This window comes from Gambusia affinis, linkage group LG14 (assembly GCF_019740435.1).
Source record: "Gambusia affinis linkage group LG14, SWU_Gaff_1.0, whole genome shotgun sequence".
In the NCBI taxonomy this organism is placed as follows: Eukaryota; Metazoa; Chordata; class Actinopteri; order Cyprinodontiformes; family Poeciliidae; genus Gambusia; species Gambusia affinis.
The window spans coordinates 25889429-25914434 of NC_057881.1; the positions used below are offsets into that span (position 1 = coordinate 25889429).

General features: G+C 37.0%; 2 protein-coding genes across 3 annotated transcripts; one reads left to right on the plus strand and one right to left on the minus strand.

Annotated features, from left to right (window-relative positions):
• Window positions 1-5515: 5515 nt before the first annotated feature.
• Window positions 5516-14278, plus strand: LOC122843953. Of its 2 annotated transcripts, none has more exons than XM_044139107.1 (3): window positions 5516-5578; window positions 9236-9412; window positions 10853-14278. In XM_044139107.1, the coding sequence occupies exons 1-3, from the start codon at window positions 5525-5527 to the stop codon at window positions 11531-11533; spliced, it is 912 nt and encodes a 303-aa protein (XP_043995042.1). In that variant the 5' UTR covers window positions 5516-5524; the 3' UTR covers window positions 11534-14278. The 2 variants fall into 2 exon arrangements, 1 of the variants encoding a protein (XP_043995042.1); XR_006372803.1 differs by lacking the exon at window positions 5516-5578 and adding an exon at window positions 5681-5857 and having other exon boundaries at window positions 6703-9412.
• A 1426-nt stretch (window positions 14279-15704) lies between these two features.
• LOC122843954 (sodium-dependent neutral amino acid transporter B(0)AT1-like) lies at window positions 15705-18478 on the minus strand. Its single transcript, XM_044139109.1, has 5 exons — window positions 18059-18478; window positions 17504-17644; window positions 17066-17203; window positions 16762-16943; window positions 15705-16666 (listed from the first exon to the last, which is right to left on the minus strand). The coding sequence occupies exons 1-5, from the start codon at window positions 18261-18263 to the stop codon at window positions 16535-16537; spliced, it is 798 nt and encodes a 265-aa protein (XP_043995044.1). The 5' UTR covers window positions 18264-18478; the 3' UTR covers window positions 15705-16534.
• Window positions 18479-25006: the final 6528 nt, after the last annotated feature.

The following is a 25006-nucleotide window of genomic DNA, read 5'->3' on the forward strand; positions in this document are numbered from 1 at the left end:
AGTAATTCATATTTAAGAGTTTTCCTTTTATGTTTCAAAGGTATCTTCCACCAAGATGTCTGTTGAGATGGAAATGACCTTACCTACAACACCAAGGGTAATCATGCTTGGTAAGAGGAATATTTTCTATCACTATAATTGTGTATATAGCAATGTATGTAATAGTTATGGTAGTCTGTACTTTTACTCACTAGCGTTAGCCTGACAAGGGTTTGTCTATTTTAGGAAATAGCTTGATGTCTGCAACCTGGTGGATGGTCAGTATGGAGGAGAAGGTATTTTTCAAGCCTGAGCAACTACATAACTTTACCAGCGTCCTTGCTGTCTTTTTGGGTCATATTATGACTTCAATCTGGAGTATCAGGAGTCAGCATCCACCACACTGGAGATGATACAACGGTAAGTACTTTACACCAAACCATTTATGAATTAAATTTAATGACAGTTTGACTGATGATGAAGAACCATAGCTGATTGCTGTATTGTATGTCTTCATTTAAAAAAAAATACAATTAATATATTTTATTTCTGTTAAAAGATTCTTTGTGAGGATCAATCCAGATGTTGGTACCAAATGCACAGCCAAAGTCAGTACAAGCTGCAAGACAGGAAGTCAAGAGGAAAGTAGTCAGTGTCAACTCCCGGATCAACACCTTCCTCAAACGACTCGCTGAATTTGAATGGAGGACTTCCAACTAGGTAAGCATTTTACCAAATGTTTATTATTTTATTGTCCACCAACAAAATGACTAAAAAGATTGTTATGACATGTTGTATTTCATCGTCTCCTTGGGGACATTTGCAGGGTCTCAATACAGTACGCAAATCGTTTGAATTAGTGAAGACTGACTGACTGCTTTTGCCATAAACAATCCAAAACCTGAAGTGAAGCCAGTCCTGCTCATTCTTTATGCAGCTTCTATTATCACTTCAGTGTAATTGATTTTTTTTTAAACAAATTATCACCTTAATGCTGCTTTATGCCAATGATTTTATGCATTTGGACATTGTCACTTCAGCTTAATTTGTCAGCCTTCCTGTTGATTTGAAAATGTAGATAACTTCCTGACCATCTCATGACCTCCCACATCGTCTGTCTTATTCTTTACAGTTCAGCTTCCACAAGATGGATCTCACTGATTTTGTTTGACGAATGGAATAAAAGTTCTTCTGATGTAGGAAATGCATCTGATATAACAATAATTATTGATATGAATGTCTACCATACAGTACATTATCACACTTGCACTGTTTTTGTGATGTATTGTGTAACAGAGCACATTTAAGCTACTGTTAACTGCTTTCTGACAATGCAGCCTCTGCTGGTTTTTGACTGTTCACCATTTGAATGATATACGTGTTCATGTTGGTGCATACCTGATGTGGTACATAAAATTTGTAGTGCCCAGTTTTTTTAGTTGTTCTTTTGTTGTACAGTGTGCAACAAATAGAAAAGGTTATGTAAAGATTGTTACTGTTATTGGATCCAGATGCATTCAAGTGTCCATATTGAATGAAATACAGTTCATATTCAAATGAAGTTAAGTATATTCTATATATTTTTTAAAAGTCAGTCTTTAAATAGTTTATGGCTGGTACTTGATGCACACATGTTCATGTTGATACATACATGTGCCATAAAAAATATTGACATGACCTGTAGTGTGTTCTATGGTTTTGTTGTTTTATAGCACATTATATTGTATTGTGACATTGTTCTTTATGATATTGTGAATATATAAATGGATTTTATTTCAACAAATCTGATGAAAATAAATACCCGTTTTTATTCACAGTACTTGGACTAAAATTTCTTTTATGAAATTTTTCGGTTTATGGCAAAATATTCTTGTATTAAAAAATGTAAACTTTAATTTACAGTAAAACTGACTTTATGTTGTGAAACAAGTTTACAGTAGACCAGCTTTACTATAAAATACATTTACAGTTTTATGCTATAAACTACATTTACAGTAAAGCAGTTATAACTGCAAAGCACACTCACAGTAAAAATTAACTGTGAAATATCATGACAGTAAAGGTACCGTAGAATGGTAATTACAGTACCTTACTGGCAACACTGTTGCCAGTAAGGTACTGTAGAATGTCAATTACAGTAACTTACTGGCAACACTGTTGCCAGTAAGGTACTGTAGAATGTCAATTACAGTAACTTACTGGCAACACTGTTGCCAGTAAGTTGCCAGTAAGTTACTGTAGAATGTCAATTACAGTAACTTACTGGCAACACTGTTGCCAGTAAGTTACTGTAGAATGGCAACTACAGTAACTTACTGGCAACACTGTTGCCAGTAAGGTACTGTAGAATGGTAATTACAGTAACTTACTGGCAACAGTGTTGCCAGTAAGGTACTGTAAAATTACAATAAAAAGTCTAACAGTGCAGCCTTTCAGACTTTATTCCTCTCGTCTACCAAGACGGAGTCCATTTTCATGTGTGCTGGACATGGTGAGATATATTTATTTGTACAGTCGTTCATACATTGTCATTGTGCTTCACTTCCCTCTCTACTCTCTCTCTCTACTTCCTCTTCAAAGAGGGTAGATATGTTTCCACCCTATTGGTTGTTCAACAATCTATCTCCAAATAAGGCGTTGATCATCTCTGCTCTCCTCTTAGTTCCCTTTTTCTCTCTAACCTTTCACCTCCCATCTACCTCCAACACATCAGTGATCTTTAATTACAGTTACAGCTTTTACACCATTTCAAGTTCAATGTCAAAATCACATCCATACCCTTTTTTATTTTGATTTAGCATTAATTTATAATTTTATGATAACTATAACTTATTAGTTACTCTTATTATAATCTTAATGTGAGTTATTACAGATGTTTTCTGAAAATATACCAAGAATAATCTATTATTGTAATTATTTGATACCAAAGTTACAGCTACTTGTTTTACTTGTAAGCATCTCCACAAATGTAAGTGTAAATGTTATTATAAGTAAACCAATATTAATAGAAGTATTTTACTTTGAATCTTATCCAAATACTCAAAATGTTTAGACTTCATTCTTTAAAACTTTATTGTTTTGTAATAAGGAATAATCTCAACTATTTTTATAAATCTGCAGGCTGGAAACTTACTTCCTCTGTCTGACTTTGATTTATTATGATTAGACAGAAAAAAGCAAAGTTTGCAGGAGACAAAATCAACACAACCAGATTTATTTTATTGAGGTTTAAGTCTTACTGTTAGGTTTAGATGTCACTTGTATAATTAATTTTAAAGGAAACTTTATTTATTGTTACTGTTAAACTAAAATCTCCAGCATGGGGAAGTGGGATGATCTCGGATTTTCTTGACAAATGCTTTGCTAAAGAATTTATGCTCCAACAATTTTTCAAGGTTTTGTGATTTTACAACCACAGAGGTCAATGTGACAGACTGACAGTGAGTGGTGAACAATTATGAAGTGGAATAAAATGACATGAAAGAACCAATTTTACAATGAAACATGAAGGTTTTAGTGTGTATTTGGCCCCTTTACTCCGAGTCTCCTCTTGTTCTGTTTTGAAGTATGATGATGACATGTTGATAGTTTTATACAGTAAAGGTAGAAGGTGGAGCAAACATGTGAAAGAAGCTGCCACAGTCACAAAAATCAACTTTTTTCACAAATAGAAATCTATCAAAGTTCAATCTATCAACCAATCAAGTTTATTTGTACAACACATTTCAGCAGTAAGGTCCTGAAATAAAGAAGAGGGAAACATTTCTTCACACCTACCAATGGACATTCAATTAGTGACTGACAATGATAGACATTTCTTATCTATCAATTCACTCTTTGATGATAAACAATAAATTTTGTTAAAAAAAGACATTGAAGAGATTTCCACAAAACATAAAACATTTTCTGGTTGCTTTGTTTCCACTCTATTTCCACTTGAAGTGAAGAGCTTCACATGACACTGGATTACCAACAAAGGCTAGCTTGGATAAAGGTTTTATCATTTAGTTACAAAAAGTGGTGTTGGACACCAGTAGCTGTGATCTAGAACCTTTTGGGATGCTGAAGGTATTTTTCTGTTCTTTGGTCTTCAGTTTTCTACTTTAGCTTTGTTTGCACAATACAACACAAAAACATTTTCTTTCCATCCACATTGTATACTGACGTCTCGAATGGCGTTCACAACATGTTTGAAAATCAAGTTGTACTTTAAGTTTGATTCAATAAAAGTTTGTAAAGATGTTTTATAGAGTCTTTCCCTTCAGGTTTGAGCTGGGATACAAATCAAATTCAAAATCTGCACCAAACACCAACAAAAATGCAGTTCTGAGGAGAAATTTTGCTGCCAGTCTTGAAAATGGATATTTGTATTTTTTAGGACTTTTAATTCTCCATTATAACTATTTGTTATCAGGAATGGAATGATTATGTTGTAGAGCAAATAACTTAAATACAAGGATTCTGCACACAAGTTTAACTTTTTAATGAATTCTCCCCAATTCAAACATGGTCAAGATATGTTCCAGGAACCAATATATTCATTGGTTCCTGGTTAAATGTTCCTTATTAACTTACACCTTAAGTTACTGGAATGATTTTCCAAAAGCCCTGATATTAATCTTATTGAACATTTGTGGACTAGTCTTCAAAGCTTAGTGTGGTTAATGTTAACCCACTTATCCACCAAAAGGAGCAAGATTTTTAAAGTTGAGTTTCCTTCTCCTTCCTCATTATTCCATTTACTTTGTTCACTGCAACTGTTTCACAAACAGTGAAACACTCTTCACTTCCTGTATGGATGAAATCATTCTGGCAAAGAAGGAATTAATAGACCTTCACAATTGTCATATTAGGTCTGTGAGGCCAAGATGTAAAACATTTATTTAATTCTGTGGGTGTAAGTGTGGTCCTGTGTGTATTAGGAACAAAAAATAAATAAACTCCTTATAGTCATTCAACCCTGGAAAAAGAAGAGTTCATAATGAAATCAGTAGAGCAGCGTCAAATTTTAACATCATATTTGTGTGTAGGCAAACTTTGATCAAATACTTACAGTTTAATCATGAACAGACTGAAGCATTCATGCTTCTTCCTCTTTATAACCAGATAGGTGGGTCACACAAACATGGTTTGACTTTACGTCACACAAAGGAAACTAAATCTGACATAAAAGTTAAGTCCTGCCCTTGACTCAACAGATCGATTTACCTGGAAGCTACGATGGTAAGCAGATATACTTGTGTGTGATTATTTTTGCTGTTACTGTTAGATTTATCTTTAATATATATTTATAGATATTAATACATTTCTAGTTGTAGTAATCATCAGTAAAATGTGCTTTTTAATGCAACATGTTAATTCAATTGTTTCCCATTTACAGGCTGCTGAGCGGAAACCGTAAGTCAGTTTATAGAAATACAAAAGCTGATCTCTGATTTTTCATTTTGCTTAATTGTGTTCTTCTTATTATTGTTAATGTAGACAGGAAATTAAGGACAACATAAGAAGAGAGTTCAGAGAAAATGCTATCATACTTATTAATAAAATGATGGAAATGGCTCCACTCACTCAAGAAAACACGACAGAACTAGTGGATGAGGTGTGTATGATTGTGGTTTGACACGTTGCACACATTCACTTAGTGCTTCTCATGCATGTAGAAAATTAACTTTTTTATGTTTTTCTTTTTTTCACTCTCTAGATGCTTCATAGCATCTTTTTTTTGGGGGAAATTAACAAGCCAAGGATTTCTCCTAGAGAGATTTTTGGTAATTATACTGGACTGTTTAATTACGTACAGACAGTCTATCCGCAGCCTTTCATACTTTATTCCTCTAGTCTACCAAGACGGAGTCCATTTTCATGTGTGCTGGACATGGTGAGATATATTTATTTGTACAGTCGTTCATACATTGTCATTGTGCATCACTTCCCTCTCTACTCTCTCTCTACTTCCTCTTCAAAGAGGGTAGATATGTTTTCACCCTATTGGTTGTTCAACAATCTATCTCCAAATAAGGCGTTGATCATCTCTGCTCTCCTCTTAGTTCCCTTTTTCCTCTAACCTTTCACCTCCCATCTACCTCCAACACATCAGTGATCTTTAATTACAGTTACAGCTTTTACACCATTTCAAGTTCAATGTCAAAATCACATCCATACCCTTTTTTATTTTGATTTAGCATTAATTTATAATTTTATGATAACCATAACTTATTACTCTTATTATAATCTTAATGTGAGTTATTACAGATGTTTTCTGAAAATATACCAAGAATAATCTATTATTGTAATTATTGATACCAAAGTTACAGCTACTTGTTTAACTTGTAAGCATCTCCACAAATGTAAGTGTAAATGTTATTATAAGTAAACCAATATTAATAAAAGTATTTTACTTTGATGGTTTTTTACAGTAAAGGTAGAGGTGCAGTAAACATGTGAAAGAAGCTGCAACAGTCACCAAAATTGATTAGTTTTCACAAATAGAAATCTATCAAAGTTCAACCAATCAAGTTTATTTGTACAACACATTTCAGCAGTAAGGCGGTTCAAAGAGCTTTAAATTATATAAACACAAAGATTTCGCCTTAATTTAAAGTAACTTAGTGTTTGCAGTTTTGAGCTCACATTTATTGAAAAGTGAACTCAATGTATCCCCAAAAATGATCCTACTGGAGAAATAATTTCAGCTTTTGTCTTATTATGCTTGTTTCATCTCAGGTTGTTCATCTGGAAGGTCAAGAAAATGAGGAAGCTATTAGAAAAACCCTGCAGGAACTCATCAAACCTTTGGTGAGAGAAACTCGCAAACCAAGGTTGAGTTCCACCACAATCTGCATCTCTGCTGGCAACACAGATTCAGTGAGACACTATGGAGTATCCATGTCCACCACTGGTCATCCTGCAGGCCGAATTGTGATTGCTGCATCCTGCCTTAACTTCTGGGAGGAACATGTAGCTGATGCAGTGATGAGCTACCATCCTGAAAAAAGTAGGAAGACATACTTTGATGCAACCATCAAACTTCCTGCAGGTGTCAGATGTGAAGCCTTTGACCTTATAAAAGTAACAGAAGAATCTGACCTTATAGACGGAACAGTAAAAAGTCCCTGCCGTTTTTGTAGTGAGATGTTTGGCTTGAGACAGCCTGCAGATGCACAGGAGCCACGTTGGAATTATGGCAACTGCGCTGAAGCTGAAAGTTTGAGCAACTTGCTTAGAGAGAAAGAAGTTAGAGAGCGAGTCCAAAGAAATGGAAAGTGGACAGAAAAAAACCAGGAAAGGGTTAGACGTGCTGTTAGGGATCAGCTTCGAAGATACCTGGAGAGGGTTCACTTTGCATGGGACAACCAGTTCTACACTGCACAAAGAGCAGCAGCTTAAGATACTCTGTGAATTGAATGCTGCTACATGTAAAAGATGAAGAGCAGATATTAACAATGACTCAACTGTAAAGTCGCAAACATCTGAGAAATGTCAACAGTTGGGAATGGGAAATCATTTTAAATCTTTTCTGCAAAATTGTAAAGCATAAATTTTATTTGGAAAACAATTATTGTGGTTAAAAGTGTCATTTATTGTGCATTCCAGGCTGTTGGAATAATTTTAAGGCTTATTATCATTTATTTGTTTTACATGGTCTTATATTATCATCTTTTTATTTACATTTTAATGGTGCGCTTTAAGAGTTTTGAAGTGTTTGCAGAAAAGGAAGCTGTGAGAAGCAGCCTGCTGAGGAGTGAAAAGGAGAGTACCATGAATGAGACGTTCTGGAGCTCTTTATCCAGATGAACTGCAAACTGATTTTCTTATCTTATGAAATATGCTTTTGAAGGTTGTATAGTTAAGTTCTGTGCATTTGAGTGTGCAGCTGTGCTTTACTCCCCATACCTTTAGAGCTGCACGCTGTGATGTAACAAGGGCGTTCCTAATTATAATAAAAGCAGGAAGGGGGCTCAGTTGAAGCTTCAGAACATAGGCCAAAATCTGTCACTGGGTTTTGACTGTGTCCTCCCTGCAGGTAAAACTGAATTCTGACTCTTGTTCTCTTCTTTGGGTCTGTTTTCAGGTATTGAAACCTAACACATACTTAGCCTCTCATTATGGCAAATCAGTTGAAACGGCCATGTCTCTCTGAGCCACATTTATCTTTTTGCTTTGTGGTTCTTCACTGCATAATCAAGATGTGTCTCTGCACTGTTACTTATATTTTGTACACTGTGTCTCTAGTTATCTTTTCATGTATTTCCTTTGATTTATTCTGTCCTAAAGCACTTTGGAACAATGTTATTGTAGGAAGAACTTTGTTGGTTAGTAATAACTATTTGTGGCAAAGTCATGCATATTTATGAAAATCCAATAAAAGCTTTACGATTCAGGTCTTTGGTCTCATAATCAATGCTGCAGCTAAACTGAAGTTTTCAGTTCATCATGTATGGAGTGAAAATAGTCTAAAAATACATGTGCGTGTGTGTAAAAATATCTGCGCCTGCGAAATACTGGATTTGTAACTCATCTTTGTGTTAGTTGTATCTGTGAAACATGATTTGTAAACCGTGAAAAAAAATTTATGCAGAACTCCAGGTTTTTGTAAATATGTGGTCACAAATATGAAGAAATTATGAATACAAAATAAAAGTACACACACAATTACAATTTCTACAAAAGTTCAATTTCTACACACAAACGTTTTAACTACAACCTCACAAACCTTCTCCTACGCCTACAAATGTTAAATAAGTACGCACAATTCACCTGGTACACACAAAACTGCATTTACGGAAAACGAAGAGGGAACATTGGAAAATAAGATAATTTAAAAAAGAACAGGCAGAAATGTCTAAGTCAAAAGGCAGCTTCTTGGTTTTTTTCCTAAGACATCGGTCCCCTCCCCGTAACATATTAATTCACTTGTTTCACATTTACAGGCTGCTGAACAGGAACGGATGTAAGTCAGTTTATAGAAATACAAAAGCTGACCCCTGATTTTTAATTTTGCTTAATTGTGTTCTTCTTCTTCTTATTAGTATTATTAATGTAGACAGCAATATCTGGAGGACAGAGTCGTTTTCAAAAGAAATGTTTTCCTGTTCATTAAGGAAATGGTAATAGCTTCACTCACTCAAGAAGACACGACAGAACTAGTGGATGAGGTGTGTCTGATTGTGGTTTGACGCTTCACACACATTCACTTAATGTTTCTCATGCATGTAGAACATAAACTTTTTTATGTTTTTCTTTTTCCACTCTCTAGATTTTTCACAGCATCTTCTTTTTGGGGGAAATTTACGTTCCACAGATTTCTCCCGGAGAGATTTTTGCTAATGATGCTGCCCTGCTTCATCGCTTAAAGAAAGTCTATCCGGGGCCTTTCAGACTTTATTCCTCTAGTCTACCAAGACGGAGTCCATTTTCATGTGTGCTGGACATGGTGAGATATATTTATTTGTACAGTCGTTCATACATTGTCATTGTGCTTCACTTCCCTCTATATTCTCTCTCTCTACTTCCTCTTCAAAGAGGGTAGATATGTTTCCACCCTATTGGTTGTTCAACAATCTATCTCCAAATAAGGCGTTGATCATCTCTGCTCTCCTCTTAGTTTCCCTTTTTCTCTCTAACCTTTCACCTCCCATCTACCTCCAACACATCAGTGATCTTTAATTACAGTTACATGTTTTACACCATTTCAAGTTCAATGTCAAAATCACATCCATACCCTTTTTTATTTTGATTTAGCATTAATTTATAATTTTATGATAACTATAACTTATTAGTTACTCTTATTATAATCTTAATGTGAGTTATTACAGATGTTTTCTGAAAATATACCAAGAATAATCTATTATTGTAATTATTTGATACCAAAGTTACAGCTACTTGTTTTAATTGTAAGCATTTCCACAAATGTAAGTGTAAATGTTATTATAAGTAAACCAATATTAATAAAAGTATTTTACTTTGAAAATTATCCAATTACTCAAAATGTTTAGATTTCATTCTTTAAAACATTTTTGTTCTGTAATGAGGAATAGTCTGAACTATTTTTATAAATCTGCAGGCTGGAAACTTACTTCCTCTGTCTGACTATGATTTCTTATGATTAGATAGAAAAAAGACGTAGAATTTAAGCAAAGTTTGCAGGAGACAAAATCAACACAACCAGATTGATTTTATTGAGGTTTAGGTCTTACTGTTAGGTTTAGATGTCACTTGTGTGATTAATTTTAAAGGAAACTTTATTTATTGTTACTGTTAAACTAAAATCTCCAGCATGGGGAAGCAGGATGATCTCAGGGTTTTCTTGACAAATGCTTTGCTAAAGAATTTATGCTCCAACAATTTTTCAAGGTTTTGTGATTTTACAACCACAGAGGTCAATGTGACAGACTGACAGTGAGTGGTGAACAATTGTGAAGTGGAATAAAAATTACATGAAAGAACCAATTTTATAATGAAACATGAAGGTTTTAGTGTGTATTTGGCCCCTTTACTCCGACTCTCCTCTTGTTTCTGTTTTGAAGTATGATGATGACTTGTTGATAGTTTTATACAGTAAAGGTAGAAGGTGGAGCAAACATGTGAAAGAAGCTGCCACAGTCACAAAAATCAACTTTTTTCACAAATAGAAATCTATCAAAGTTCAATCTATCAACCAATCAAGTTTATTTGTACAACACATTTCAGCAGTAAGGCGGTTCAAAGAGCTTTAAATTATATAAACACAAAGATTTCGCCTTAATTTAAAGTAACTTAGTGTTTGCAGTTTTGAGCTCACATTTATTGAAAAGTGAACTCGATGTATCCCCAAAAATGATCCTACTGGAGAAATAATTTCAGCTTTTGTCTTATTATGCTTGTTTCATCTCAGGTTGTTCATCTGGAAGGTCAAGAAAATGAGGAAGCTATTAGAGATACCCTGCGGAAACTCGTCACAGAGTTGATGATAGATGCTTCTTCCAACACGATATTGTTTTCCTCCACAATGTGCATCTCTGCTGCTAACAGCAGAGATGCAGTGAAACACTACGGAGTCTCCATGTCCAGCAAAAGTGGTTTCGCAAGCCGAATCATGGTTGCTGCATCCTGCCTTAGCTTCTGGGAGGAACCTGTAGTTGATGCAGTGATGAGCTACTATCTTAAAAATGAAAAGAGGACAGACTTTAAAGTAACCATCAAACTTCCTACAGGTGTCAGGTGTGACGCCTTTAAACTAACAAGCGAAAATACAATCATTCCCTGCTTGTCTTGTAACAAAATGTTTGGCTTGGCTACAACTGACGACCATAATTATCCTCATGGCAACTGCGCTGAAGCTGAAAGTTTGAGCAACTTGCTTAGAGAGAATGAAGTTAGAGTACAAAGAAATGGAAACTGGACAGAAATAAACAAGAAAAGGCTTAGATGTGAAGTTAGGTATAAGCTTACAACAGAACTGAGGAACCTTCAATTTGGATGGGACGACGAGTTCTACGTTCCACAAAGAGCTTCATCTGCTGAGGTGCTGCTTTTACAAGATGAAGAGCAGATATTAACAATGACTCAACTGTAAAGTCACAAACATCTGAGAGATTTCAATAGTTGGGAATGGGAAATCATTTTTAATCTTTTCTGCAAAATGCAAAGCATAACATTTTTTGGGGAAAAATATTATTCAGGTTAAAAATTTAATTCATTGTGCATTCCTTGCTTAGCCTCTCATTATGGCAAATCAGTTGAAACGGCCATGTCTCTCTGAGCCACATTTATCTTTTTGCTTTATGGTTCTTCACTGCATAATCAAGATGTGTCTCTGCACTGTTACTTATATTTTGTACACTGTGTCTCTAGTTATCTTTTCATGTATTTTCTTTGATTTATTCTGTCCTAAAGCACCTTGGAACAATGTTATTGTAGGAAGAACTTTGTTGGTTACTATTTACGTAGCAAAGTCATGCATGTTTATTAAAAATCCAAGAAAAGCTTTACAATTCAGTTTTTTGGTCTCATAATCAATGCTAAAGTGACTCCATGGTCTGTATGGAGTGACAATAGTCTCAAAATACCTCTGTGTGTGTGTACAAATAACTTTGGAGAGTTGTATCTGTGAAACATGATTTGTAAACCATGAAAAGAAAATTTGTGCGGAACTCTGGGTTTTTGTAAATATGTGGTCACAAATATGAAGAAATTACGAATACAAAATAAAAGTACACACACACAATGACTGTTATGGTTTGAGTCTTCTGTGTGTTTATTTTTGAGTTTCAGTCTTCGTGTTGTCCTGTCTCCTTGATTGTTCCCAGATGTGTCTTGTTCCCTGATTACCTCTTGTGTCTCTGAGTCTTTGTCGGGTCCATGTCGCGTTCGTCCAGTTTACCTGTTACTTTTGAGCATTTGCCTCTGCTCCTTTGTGCTGCCTGGACTTTGGGTTTGGGATTTTCTGGATTATTTTCATAATTAAAATCATCCTCCCTGGGTCTCAGCGTCTGCCTCACCACTCTCACACCGCTACATATGACAATTACAATTTCTACAACAGTTAAATTTCTACACTCAAACTTTTTAAGTACAACCTCACAAACCTTCTCCTACACCTACAAATGTTAAATAAGTACACACAATTCGCCTGGTACACACACAAAACTGCATTTACGGAAAACGAAGAGGGAACATTGGAAAATAAGGAAATTTTAAAAAGAACAGGCAGAAATGTCTAAGTCAAAAGGGAGCTTCTTAGTTTTTTTCCCTAAGACAGCGGTCCCCTCCATTGGGTGGTGATGTTCCCTCTTCGGAAAACGAAGAGGGAACATTGGAAAATAAGGAAATTTAAAAAAGAACAGGCAGAAATGTCTAAGTCAAAAGGGAGCTTCTTGGTTTTTTTTCCTAAGACAGCGGTCCCCTCCATTGGGTGGTGATGGCCGTAGTCTTTGTGACTTGGCTGTTACCACTAACGCTGAAACGATTCCCCAAATAATTCGTGTTCTCGAAGCTCATTAATTTATGTTTTATTATTTAGCGTACCATGTTCCGGGTTAGGGTTACATTACTTGCGTTGTGCGGAGCTCTGACTTCTGCCTCTGAGTTGTTGACGAAAGCTAAGTGTTAGCGGCATAACGTCCAATTTTCAAGTTCAGCCTGTGGGGATTTTATTGATTGATAAAAATCAATAAAACCCGGATAACGCCCTGATTTTCATAGTTTTTGGTGGCCCAATAAACATTCTTAAAATGACTGGCGAGATGCCTGGAGTACGGCAGCCTTTCTCCTCCGGGAGCTGCTGGGTGGGAAGAGCGAGCGCTGTGGGAGTATTTATACAGGTGAGCGGATAGACTGAACATGGCGGACGGCTGAGTAGTTGATGGTTAAAGTGTAAGTGTAGCTTTACAGACGAAGCGCACAATAAATTTTATATCATCTTGGTCTCAACAAACGGGTGGCGAAGCGCATCGTGGCAGTACATGGCTGGTAGATGAGTTTCTGAGTGTGATGAACGAAGTTATCGTAACTAAGCTTCCCATATTGCTCCCCCTGTTATTACTTTCGTCACCTGGTCTACCGGTCGTACATTAGGTTTGTTCGTTTGTCTTCCCCCCTCTAAAGTAACTGTTTGAGATGCTTAAAACTGAAAAATTGGACTGATATTGATATCCAGTGTTATGCCAAATTTACCAGTATTTTATTTAATTTTTTTTCAATTAATCGTAAGAATAAGCATTAGATTACTCTATTACTAAAATATTTGTTTACAACATTCCTAGTTACCACTGATTTAGAGGTTCATTAAGCTTTGTCCCTGGTTGTGTCATGAATTGGTGGTGAGGGAAACGCAGCAGATCCAAATGAGATGAAATGATGGTATTTAATTATGAACAGTCCAAAAGGCCAGGCAGCACTGCTGAGCAGAAGACCAGGGCTCAACACAGGTAGCAACTGGCTACAGGAATGGACAAGAACGCATTGACAAGGACCTGACAGAGACACAGGTGACATTAAATACACAGGAGGTAATCAGGGAATGAGAAACACCTGGGAGCAATCAAGGGGAACACAGGACAACATGAGACTCATTTTACAGAATGAACTGTCTTCTTCTTCTTCTTTTCTATTCGGATCACAAGCAACTTTAAGGTGCATACCGCCACCTACTGTACAAGAGTGTGTAGCTGCATTACTTCACATCTATTAAATTCTACTTTTTAATTTTGTATTCTTAAGATAAATAAACAATGCTTTCCTTAATTTGTGAATATCTGTTATGTTTCCTTCATTTCCTAATATACCTTTAAGATTCCATTCATGCCCTATACTTCTAACTATTCTCTTTAATTCTTTCCTTTTGTGTTCATATGACTTACAGTTCATCAGTATGTGTTCTACATTTTCTTTCTCTCCACATCTCTCACATTTATCATTATTTTTCCTCCCTATTAAATAAAGCATGTCATTTAAGTAGGTATGACCTATTCTTAATCTACTAATTATTATTTCTTCTCTTCTGTTTCTTTCATTAATGCTTCGAATTCGAACTGACTTCTGTACTTCATATAATCTTCTTCCTTTCTTATCTTCATTCCACATTTTTTGCCATTCCTCCATTTCTTTACTTTTTATAAGTGATTTCCCTTCCCCTTTCCCAAAAGGAATTAACATTGCTATTACTCCCTCTAAAGCCCTTTTAGCTAATTTATCTGCCTTTTCATTGCCTTTTACTCCTTCATGTGCTGGCACCCAACAAAACCAAACATCAATGCCACCCCTATATAATCTAAATAAAATATGATGAATTTCTAATACCAGATCTTTTCTATTATTTCCTTCTCCCTTGATACTTTCTACTACTGCTTTAGAATCTGTGTACACCACCACCCTGTCTGGTCGAATCTCCTCCACCCACTGTAAGCTTAATATAACTGCCACCATTTCTGCTGTAAAAACCGACAATTGATCTGATATTCTTTTAGAAATACATTTTTTAAACTCTGGAATATATATTCCTACTCCCACATATCCTTTTAAATTCTTAGAACCATCTGTATAAATTTTAAGATAATTATTATATGTATTTCTTAAATAAATATCAGTCTTTATCCCTATTTCATTTAAATTCCAATCATTTTTCATTATGCTAATTTTCAAATCTACATTAACCTCTGGTATTAACCATGGAGGAATAACGCTAGTTGGATTAAACTGAACTATTTCCTTGTCCTCCAATCCATACATTTTAATCCATTTCCTAACCATCCATCCAAATCCATTACTTTGGAACTTCACATATTCACATATATAAGAGGATAGCGGGTCATTTCTGGACATACGGGCCCTGTCCAGATAAGATTAATAGCACTTTTACGGCCATCTTGTAAATATAGGGTTGCAGGTGCCAACTTTTATCATTTACCAACTGATAGATGAGCATAGCAATAAGTCATAAAATGTGTTGTGTGTTTGTTACGTTCGCTTTCCCCATCCTTTGCTGTGATGCAGCTTAACGACATGCTGTTTTGAGCTTGAACCTCGCACTTTAAATTTTCAAGATTCATTTTTAATTTCATCTCAAACAAAAACCATGAAGTTGAAGTTTAAAATCCAACATGGCTGCCCAAACAGGCAGTGATTTTAAGTTTATTAGCTTTAAAAGCATATATTTATGCTATTAAGTCAGTTATCTTATTGTCCATATCTGTCAATGAGTCTAACTCGGAACAATAGCTTACACTAAATAATATTTCAAAACCGCAAAGCCTTGTAAACTTCCAAGTGGGTAATTTATTAAAATAGCAATAAATCAGATAACAAATTCTTGATAGCCACGTAAATTAAATTAGTCTATTAACTCCTGACTGTACTTAAGCAATTTAACACAAAATTATAGCTGGTCAGGAATCATAGTCTGTCAAAAATCTGTCAAAATATCTTGCCAATGGGACTAGAATTGAAAACGAAGCGAACATATTGACATCAGAATGTTCATGGATATGTCTTGTCCTGTCTCATTTTTAAAAATAAAGAAAGTATATCGTAAGACTAGGCTAGCTGAGGACAAAAACCCCCCAAAATGGGGGAAAAAGGCATATTGCGAAACCGTGGGAAAATTCCTACAGTCAGACTAAATCATTGTGAGATCTGAGCATTGTTTTAGCATTATTTACCTACATGCTGCTTCAAATACTTAACTACAAAGGGAGATAAATAAGCATGCAATGGATGAACACTGTGCAATTGCTTGGGGCTAAATGGCAGCATAAGGCTACCACATGAGAGTACCAATCGCTAAAGGAACAACTGGACTCAGTGGTCACTTCATTCTCCTGCTGCAGATTAGCAGAACAAGAAGTCAAACCCAGCATAGAAGTGGTGGAAGATCTGAACACTGTTTCACTCTTTAATCTACTAGCACTTTCAGAAGGATAATCACCTAAAAACCCTCAGAAGACAGTTTTCAGACCAAGGAAAATGATCTTCCCAAACAGAATGCTATCATTGCCAAAAGACTGCTACACCAACATAGTGCCAAGAAAGCAAGACACACAACATTTATCAAAAATAGTAAAACTTCCTTTTTTTGTTACTAGGCGATAATATCGCTTACATCTGGTGTGAAGAGGTATTTTATTCCTTCTGTAGAGCCTTTTAGAGTCAATCCCCGGATGAGGAAGATGGTGAGGACGAGATACGGCAAAGTGGAGGTGATGTACACAGCCTTAAATAAAATTAAAAAAAGAGATGGATTTTTAAACAGTGACACAGGAGTCACCGCAGTAGAAGAGTTTTTCAGATGCAACACGGCCTTCAAACCTTGCCGGTCGTCTCGATGCCCCTGATGCAGCAGACGTAAAGCACAGTCCAGGCGGCGATGAGGGCGAGAACCATCCACCACTGCAGTCCCCCAGACTCATCGATGGCTGTCGAAGTGTTAAGCGTTTCTCTGTACCAGAAGTAGTCGACGGTGGTGCTCCGCGCACACTCCTCCACGTATCCTTAAGTGGGGCGGTAAAAATTCAAGATCAGTCAAGCAGAAACCGAGTGTCAACAGCCTGGGCAGGAAACGTTTTACCCCTGCGCCATAAAAGCAAATGGGTGCTCCGCTCCAAGCACCTACCTGTCCTGTTAGCATTGAGTGGGCACTGGCTCCAGGGCAGAGGGTCCTGGAAGGAGTTGAAGAGATACCACATGATCCAGGCCATGATGGTGTTGTAGTAGACACCCACCAGGAAGGACACCAGCATGGAGGCAATGCCTGAAAGTCAACGAAAGACAAGGGAAACATTTTCTACTGACGTCCCTCCAGCCTCGCTTTGACCAAGTAACTCAAAATCATAATTAGTTACTGTGTAATTCAATATCTTTTAATAAGAAACACCCAATTGTATTAAATAATTATCCTCGAGATTTTAGCAACTTTAGAATTGTTGCAACTACAAGAAACAGTAAGGGATGTTGACACAAAGTTACTTGAAGCTGTTCTGCTAACTACAATTCTCAAAATCACATGTTGCTTTAATGTTTTTTTTTTATTATTATTATTTTTTGTACACACCAACTCCTGCCAGGTAAGGATTGATGGATCTCCATACGCCCACGCTGCCTTTCCTCAGACGTTGACCGATGGCGAACTCTAAGTGCAGCAGTGGGATTCCCTCCAGAACCAGCAGGATCAGGAACGGGATCATAAACGCTCCTGTAAGTAAAAAAAACAACAACAAAAAAAACAGTGTTTATATTTTGCGTGTTTCTACAAACTAATTCACTTCTTTTTTTTGTATTGAGCAGTGAGTCATGAAACAGTTATAAACAAACCTGTAAAAAAAGTTATTTTATAAACCATGATTTACATTTTTGTTTCCCCTTGGAACAAATGAGAGTAATTAATTTTATTTCCCTTTATATGCATCAATCCATTTTTCTGAATGGATTAAGTTTTCACACAAAAAACTTAATGGACATTAAAATTTCACTCAAAAGTTCTTTTTAAAACTTACTTGGAATGACGTTTTCTTATGAACACTTAATTAAAAATGCTTGAAATCTCTTCAAATAGAGCGAACTCCACGCATTTCCATTAAAGTCACAGATGCTAGGACTCTCCTCTTACCTCCACCGTGACTTTGACACAGGTACGGGAACCTCCAGACGTTGCCGAGCCCCACGCAGAAGCCCACGCAGGTGAGCAGGTACTGGGCTTTGTTGTCCCACTGGGGTCTGTCCCCAGCCTCGTCCTTCTCCATCCTCTCCAGGTCCCCGTGGGATGGGATCCTGTCATCCAATCCCGGATTTGGCAGCTTCAGCTTCAGCTTCATTGTGTCTCCTTTTGTAAACTTCCAAGAAAAAAAAAAGAAAAAAAAGTAGCTCCTAAATTTGATTAACCACTTGTTACTCTTTTGCAAACCCTCCCAGCTGCCGTATCCTTCTTCTTTTTTTCTTTCTTTCTGAGAAACAGCCTTCTCTCTGGAGACGGTTGCTGACTCTCTCCCTCTGAGTCCTCAGTCCCTTCTGACTGCGGATGGAAGAGTCAGTGAGGTATTGACTGCCACATCTGGCACCTAAACTGCAGTTATCAGTAGCTCATTACCGTCTGTGTTGCATTATGCAATGTCAGCAGGTACGCACGGGCGAAACAAGAAGAAGAAAAAAAAACAGCAACACCTCATTGATAGTGGTTAATGCATCACAGGAGCTGCTGGCAGCTACGTCTTTCTGCTGATGAGTTTGCTCTTTAAGTTTAAGAAGACCAATCATGGGAAGACTAAAGTCCAATGCAAAGACATTTTTGAAGGACAGCTTTTTATTTTCTTTAAATAAAAAAAGCTGATGTCCAGTCTCTTTGTGTAGCACTCATGTCGCTTCACCAGTAGTGTAATTTGTCACGACCAAATGTGTGCGAGCAAATATTTTCAGCGTCTCTATATATTGCAATAATTAACCAAATTTGGGCCAACCGGTTAGCGTGGGGCTTATTTGAACTGAGTCTCTAAAAATCACCTTTAAGATGTTTTTATTTTGTATTTTTTGTGTTTTAAATGCAACGTCGGTTTGAGAACACGTCCATTTTTGTGTTGGGATGACGGTTTAGGCTCATCAGCTGCAGAACCTGGGCACATTGCAGCCATTACAAATATGCACAAAACTTTGTCTGTATTCCATTAATGTCAAAAAAACGACAGCATAATTTTGCAATTGTGACGTTTTTATTTCATTAGAAACACAATTAAAATCCCATTTGAATAAGGTTAAAAATCATCCCTCGCCATCATCATCCAACTACTTCCTGTTTTCTTCTTCTCCGTGGCAACATCCGGTTGTTGATCATGTGACTCGTGTGATGCGAAAAAAGTTTTTCTGTTGTAGTTTTGCGTAATAAACCAATGTCAATACAGCCCCCCCCCCCCAAAAAAAACACCCACCTCATCACATTCCCGAAACATTTTACTGCAAAATGAGTTTTGAAATTGGTTTCTATTGAGTAAAATTTCTTGGGAAATGTGGAATTGTGGATATCGTCAATGGAAAAACAGCTATTCAGTTGTTCATGAACTCCTTTCCAGTTGAACTCAGAACTGTAAAATTTTGACTTCCCAGTTGGAAAAGTCAACGGGGATGCTTTCCAGTCAGATTTTATAACTACACGACGGCTAGCTCCCAGGTACGACTTTTAAGGCGGTCTTTGCGCTTCAATATGGTCGCTCCTCGCGTCAAGAATAGTAAGTAAGTAAATAGAAACGCTTAATTTACAAGACATGCACGTAAGAGTACGTCTAAAATCAGTGTTACATGTAGCACCTAGAGCTCTACATTTAAAGTAGCGTTAAACATAAGCTACTGCAAACAAACCACGTTGAAATTCTGGTTTCTTAACTAGAAAGTTGTGACTTCGGGTCTGACCTCAAACCCCAGATCCCAGTTCAAACTTCCAAGGTGACTGGAATGGGTGGTTGAAGCTTTGTCCTTTGGTCATAACAGGTGTGCGATCTCAAAAACAGAAATCTACTTTGAAATAGCTGAAAAATAATCCCCATCTAAACCTGCCTGAAAGTGAGCTAAGTAGAAGCAAGTGAAATAACTGATCAACAGTGAGACTCATGACTGTGCCAAACAACAAAGGATCAAATTTCAAGCACTACAGTAAGATACCAGCTACAGATATTTGTAAGGTTTCCATTCCCTTCAAAGCTAGACTAAACGTTTGCTTGCCCATGATGGACATAAGTTTGTTCTATAAGGCAAAGAGATTTGTCATGATAATTTAAAGTAACATAACACTACATGAGAAAGTGGCTTGTATATTTCAACATTACTGCTCTTAATTTCCTCGTTATCTCATTTCGCTGAGGCAGGTGCTCATTCAGCGAAGCAGTCAGCGAAGGAACATGTGCGAAGCCCCCGGTGCTTTTATTATCGAGCGTGAAGGTGGAGCCGGCCTGAAGCTGAAAGTTCATTCAGTTAACACGCGGCGACCTTGGGTAGGCGAGGTCAACACGCTGATATGGAAACGATGAATGACGCACCACATTATGGTCCTTGTAAATTTTCCCTTTTAAAAGACGTTTTGAGCAAGAAGGTGGCGATTACAGCCAACTTCAAATGGTGTCAGTGAGCTGAGACGTAAATCATCTGCAGTCCCGGTTTTATGTTAAGCACTTCAGCTTGACGCCGCTGGAAATACGACTGTTGGCTGATTTTATTCTTTCTTTTTCCATTGTCATGATGACACAGACGTATGGCGCGCTCTCAATTTTGGCGATTGTTTCGATAACCAATTAACTTGATCGGAACAAATTTCACACTGTCTCATATTGCCACGGTTTCTGTAAAGTCCCAACATGACAGCATTACCTTTAGGTTTTAGGGTTTGAAATTGAGCATTTTGACTGTTTTGACATTACTGGAATATTGAATATTGCACAAATTTCTAGTGGAAATTGCAGCTATTGCATTTCCTTTTTTATTTTTATTATTTTATTTTCTGCCTTATTTCCTCTCTAAAGCAACACCTGCTGCAAAACATAACATCATGAATATCCTCTTTTAACTGTCGTGTTTTTCATTTTCTTATTCTCTGGTGAACTCTCTGTAGGAAATGCTTTGGTGTCCGGAGGGCTGATGCTGGGAGGTCTCTGGTCAGACCACAACACTGACCAATCTCATCACAGACCCCCTCTCCCCAGAGGAATGTGCACGTTTCAGGCACTTTAGCCCAGTCATATGATACAGTGCACTGCCCTTTCTTTTCAGTGTCAAATGTAAATAACAAAAAAAAGTTGACATTCTCACTACTTGTTCTCAACAAGAAGACCTGAATTATTCATAAACTATAGCAGATTTATAGGTTTAAGTCGGTAATCTTTTAATTTTGTCAACATCTTTACTCCCAAAACATGTCGCAGTGATTTGTTGAAGACCTCTGGAAATTCTTCAAGCTAAACCTGCTTATTTACGAATGGTTCCCTCTGCCACTGTACATATTGTTTAGTTGGTTCGTCTCTCATTCAGACCTTCTAGAAATCTCACATTAGAAAGCATTTTTGTCCTCTAATGCATTTTGTTATGGCAAGAAGCACTTTTCCCCGCAGGACTGCACCTAATCTTCTCCTGTATCATTTCACGAGATTAGAGCAAACAACGGAAGGGAACTTTGACCATTCATCTTTACACAATCTCTTAAGATCATCATCATCAAGGGTCTTCAATGCTATCTTCTACTCGCAATCTTTTCTTTCAAAGGATTTTAGTCTGGGGGACATATGTGATAGTGGTTGATTTTGTGTCCAATACCTAATTTCTCTTATAAATTGGATAATTTTCCTGTTAAAGATCCAGCTACAGACCCACAGCTTTATGCATTCTAAAGCACAGAGTTTCTGTTGCTGAAAAGTCATCTCTTAAATTCAGTTAAAGCCTCAATAGGGCACAACAAACTCCACATGGTAGAACAGACAAGGCTCCCCCCACCCAACATGCATCCCAGTTAGTGGTTGGCATGAAAGTAGCTTCTAATGGTTGCTATGGAGACAAGGTAATCCTGAGATGCCAACCGCGGCTGTTGTTTTCTAACACCTCGATTTGGAGATTTAGCTGTTGAAAAGGATTTTCACTGTGGAGCTGCGACGAAAGTTGATTTCTTTTTTTTTTTTCTAAACAAATAAAAGTTGATAAAGCACCTTTAAAATTGATGACAACAAAACGGTAAAGGCTCTGATCGCGTATCTCGCTCGGGCCCACAGACGGATAACAGGCAGAGGACAGCAAAATGAATTTATGACATTTTTACAGCCCCGCTCACGTGGCATCATGACGCTGGTGGAGACAGAGCAGGAGAAACCAAAGGTTGCATCCCCAAATAACAACAGGAGCGGTTTGAAAGGAAAGAAAACACGATAAGGCACGAGGCGCAGCATGTTTTTGACTTTATTTAAATTTTTAGCTGTGGTAGGAGCTCACGCTCTGCCTGGTTAGTGTTTGTTTTAATTAGGGAGCGTTTTGTGCACTGAGTAAATAGCATGATGTATGTGGTGCAGAGGGGCGCAAACATCTGCCGTTACAAGAAGTTCAGTTCTTTATTGAAACGTATTAAACACAATAACAAATGAGACTCTTGGAAGAGACTTTGTACTCCTTTCCAGACGGATGGATCTCAGTGTCTTCTGTCATATTGGCTCCGGCTGTGACTTGTGGCTGTTTTAGATCCTTCATCCTACTTCACGTCGTCATGCAGGTGCTATTTAAATGATTAACTGAAGCTACAGGTCAGTTGAACTCATCTGCCCAGAACAACGTGGTTAATCACATTTAATAAGGAGGCAAAATCAAATCGTGGTCCTGTCAGTCATCCTTGTGTGTGCACTGCTCATGCTAGTTAGCATGGCCACCAATGATGGCGGATAAACATCTTTAATGGAGCAGTAAGTTGTTTCTCTGCTGTTAGCACGTTTAGCAGTGTGTACATAAGGTTGATTGACAACACTAATTAACAGTGAGACACTCCTCCTGGTGCTGATTGGATGCTTTTGACCGTGGTTTTTTTTTTTTGTTTTTTTTTTGGAGAATCTATCGTAACTCAGGGAGGAGGAAAAGCTTCATTTATTCACAGATTGTCTCTCATAAATAGTTTTAACAAATTTGTTAAAAGAAAACACAAAAAAAACTGTTTATTCAAGTTACATGGTGTAATTTTAATATAATCATCATTTAAAAACTGCTTTCTTCTATTTTCACAGATTGTCTTTGTTGTATATATATATATATATATATATATATATATATATATATATATATATATACACAACATATTTGATGATCTGAAACATTTAGATGTGTAGGAGGGAAAAAAAAAAAGCCAAACCAGATGAAGCACGACTGTCATTTTTTTCACAAACTTTCACATGAATGATAAAAACCCAAAGATCAGAATCCGTCTAATCAGTTATTTCTTCACTCCTTATACAGCAGAACGGCAACACGCCTAAAAAGCATTTACAACCCACGACTTAAAGTGCGAGTCATTCATTTCTGTTAAATTGGTTTCTTAGCATTTTATTGTAAAGACACATCTCATCCGTCTGAGTTAATATTTAACACAAATGGCTTCAAAGCGCATGTAAATGCTGGCTCACGGTCACACATCCCAGTTGTATAAGGCTGGCTTTCAGTATTTCTAATTCAAGCCTTTTAAATGTTAACCTTTCTACTTTTCCTTATCAGTTTTGAGCATTAAAATGGAGTGCTTGGCTGAAGAGAGTACTCCCCTCCCTCCCTGTTTTGTGTGGATATACCGGAGGTCTAAAACGCAGCAAAACAAGTCAGAAACATTACAGGCTGCATAAATAAACAGCTGCTGAGCCATTATGTACCGTCGCTGTGTGTTTTATTTGCTTTTCCTGTCCCCCATGTTGGGAGATCTGTTTTTCAGGGCCGTGTTTGAGGCTATCACACGGCGACAGACTCAAAACAACAGCATGCTCTATTTACATTTACATGCTTCTCCTCAGAGGACGGTCTCATGACAGAGACATGAGACAATATCCCCACCAGCACTGAAAGAAAATCAGTGCAGAGCATTAAAAAAAAAAAAGTATTTCTACCCTACACAAACCTCAATGTGTTTTATTATGATTTTATGTCACTGTGTTAATTCAATTCAATTGAAAAAATGCTTTATTGGTCTCAAAGGGACAATTTAATGTTGTTGTGACTCAGTTGTATGAAGAGATATTGTTGATGGTGATGGCTGTAGTGGGCAGGAAAGATCGCCTGTAGCGATCTGTATCGCAACGAATTTGAAGATGCCTCTGACTGAAGTCTCATGAAAGCAAGAAATACTTAAAGTTGTCCAATAAATAATATGGAAATATTTTTTATTTTATTTTTTTAATCGCAGTTGGAAAGAATTCAAAGCACTTCACTTTTTCCACACTATGCTACACTTGTTCCAAGTTGTGTTGAATTATTTTCTCCCCTCGAAACTCCACACACAACTCCCCTGTTTTGCAAATTAATCAAAAAATAATAATAATAAAAAAAAGACGCCCAAGAAATTTAATTTACATAAGTATTCACAGTAACGCTCAAAACCACTGGTTATCCTTGAGATGTTTGGTCAGATTAAATGGAGTCCAGCTGTGGTAAATTCAGTTGTTCGTCTCGATAAATAAAACCAGAGGAATCGTCTGGCTTGTCTCCAAGCCCCAAACCTATGATGATGAAATGTTCTAAAAAAAAAGTTATAAAACAATCTGCATCCCTCAGCTATATTTTAACCTTTTCGCTTCGTAAAAATGTATTTAGATTTGGTCACACTCCCCCGACCAGAAGGTCAATGGGCTCGAAAGATTAAGTAACTCTTAAAGTAAGGAGCAACTGTAAATGAGTGACAAAAAGACTCTGTGGGAAAAATGCAAATGCTATCCTCTTCTGAAACGCTAGCGACAACACAATAAGATTGGGCTTCGGCCGTTCTGATTGAATCCCGCAAATTCTGCCGTCAAGATGCCGACATTTCATTTTTGAAAGAAATGCAAAACAGAAAATATCCGAGAAAACCTCACCC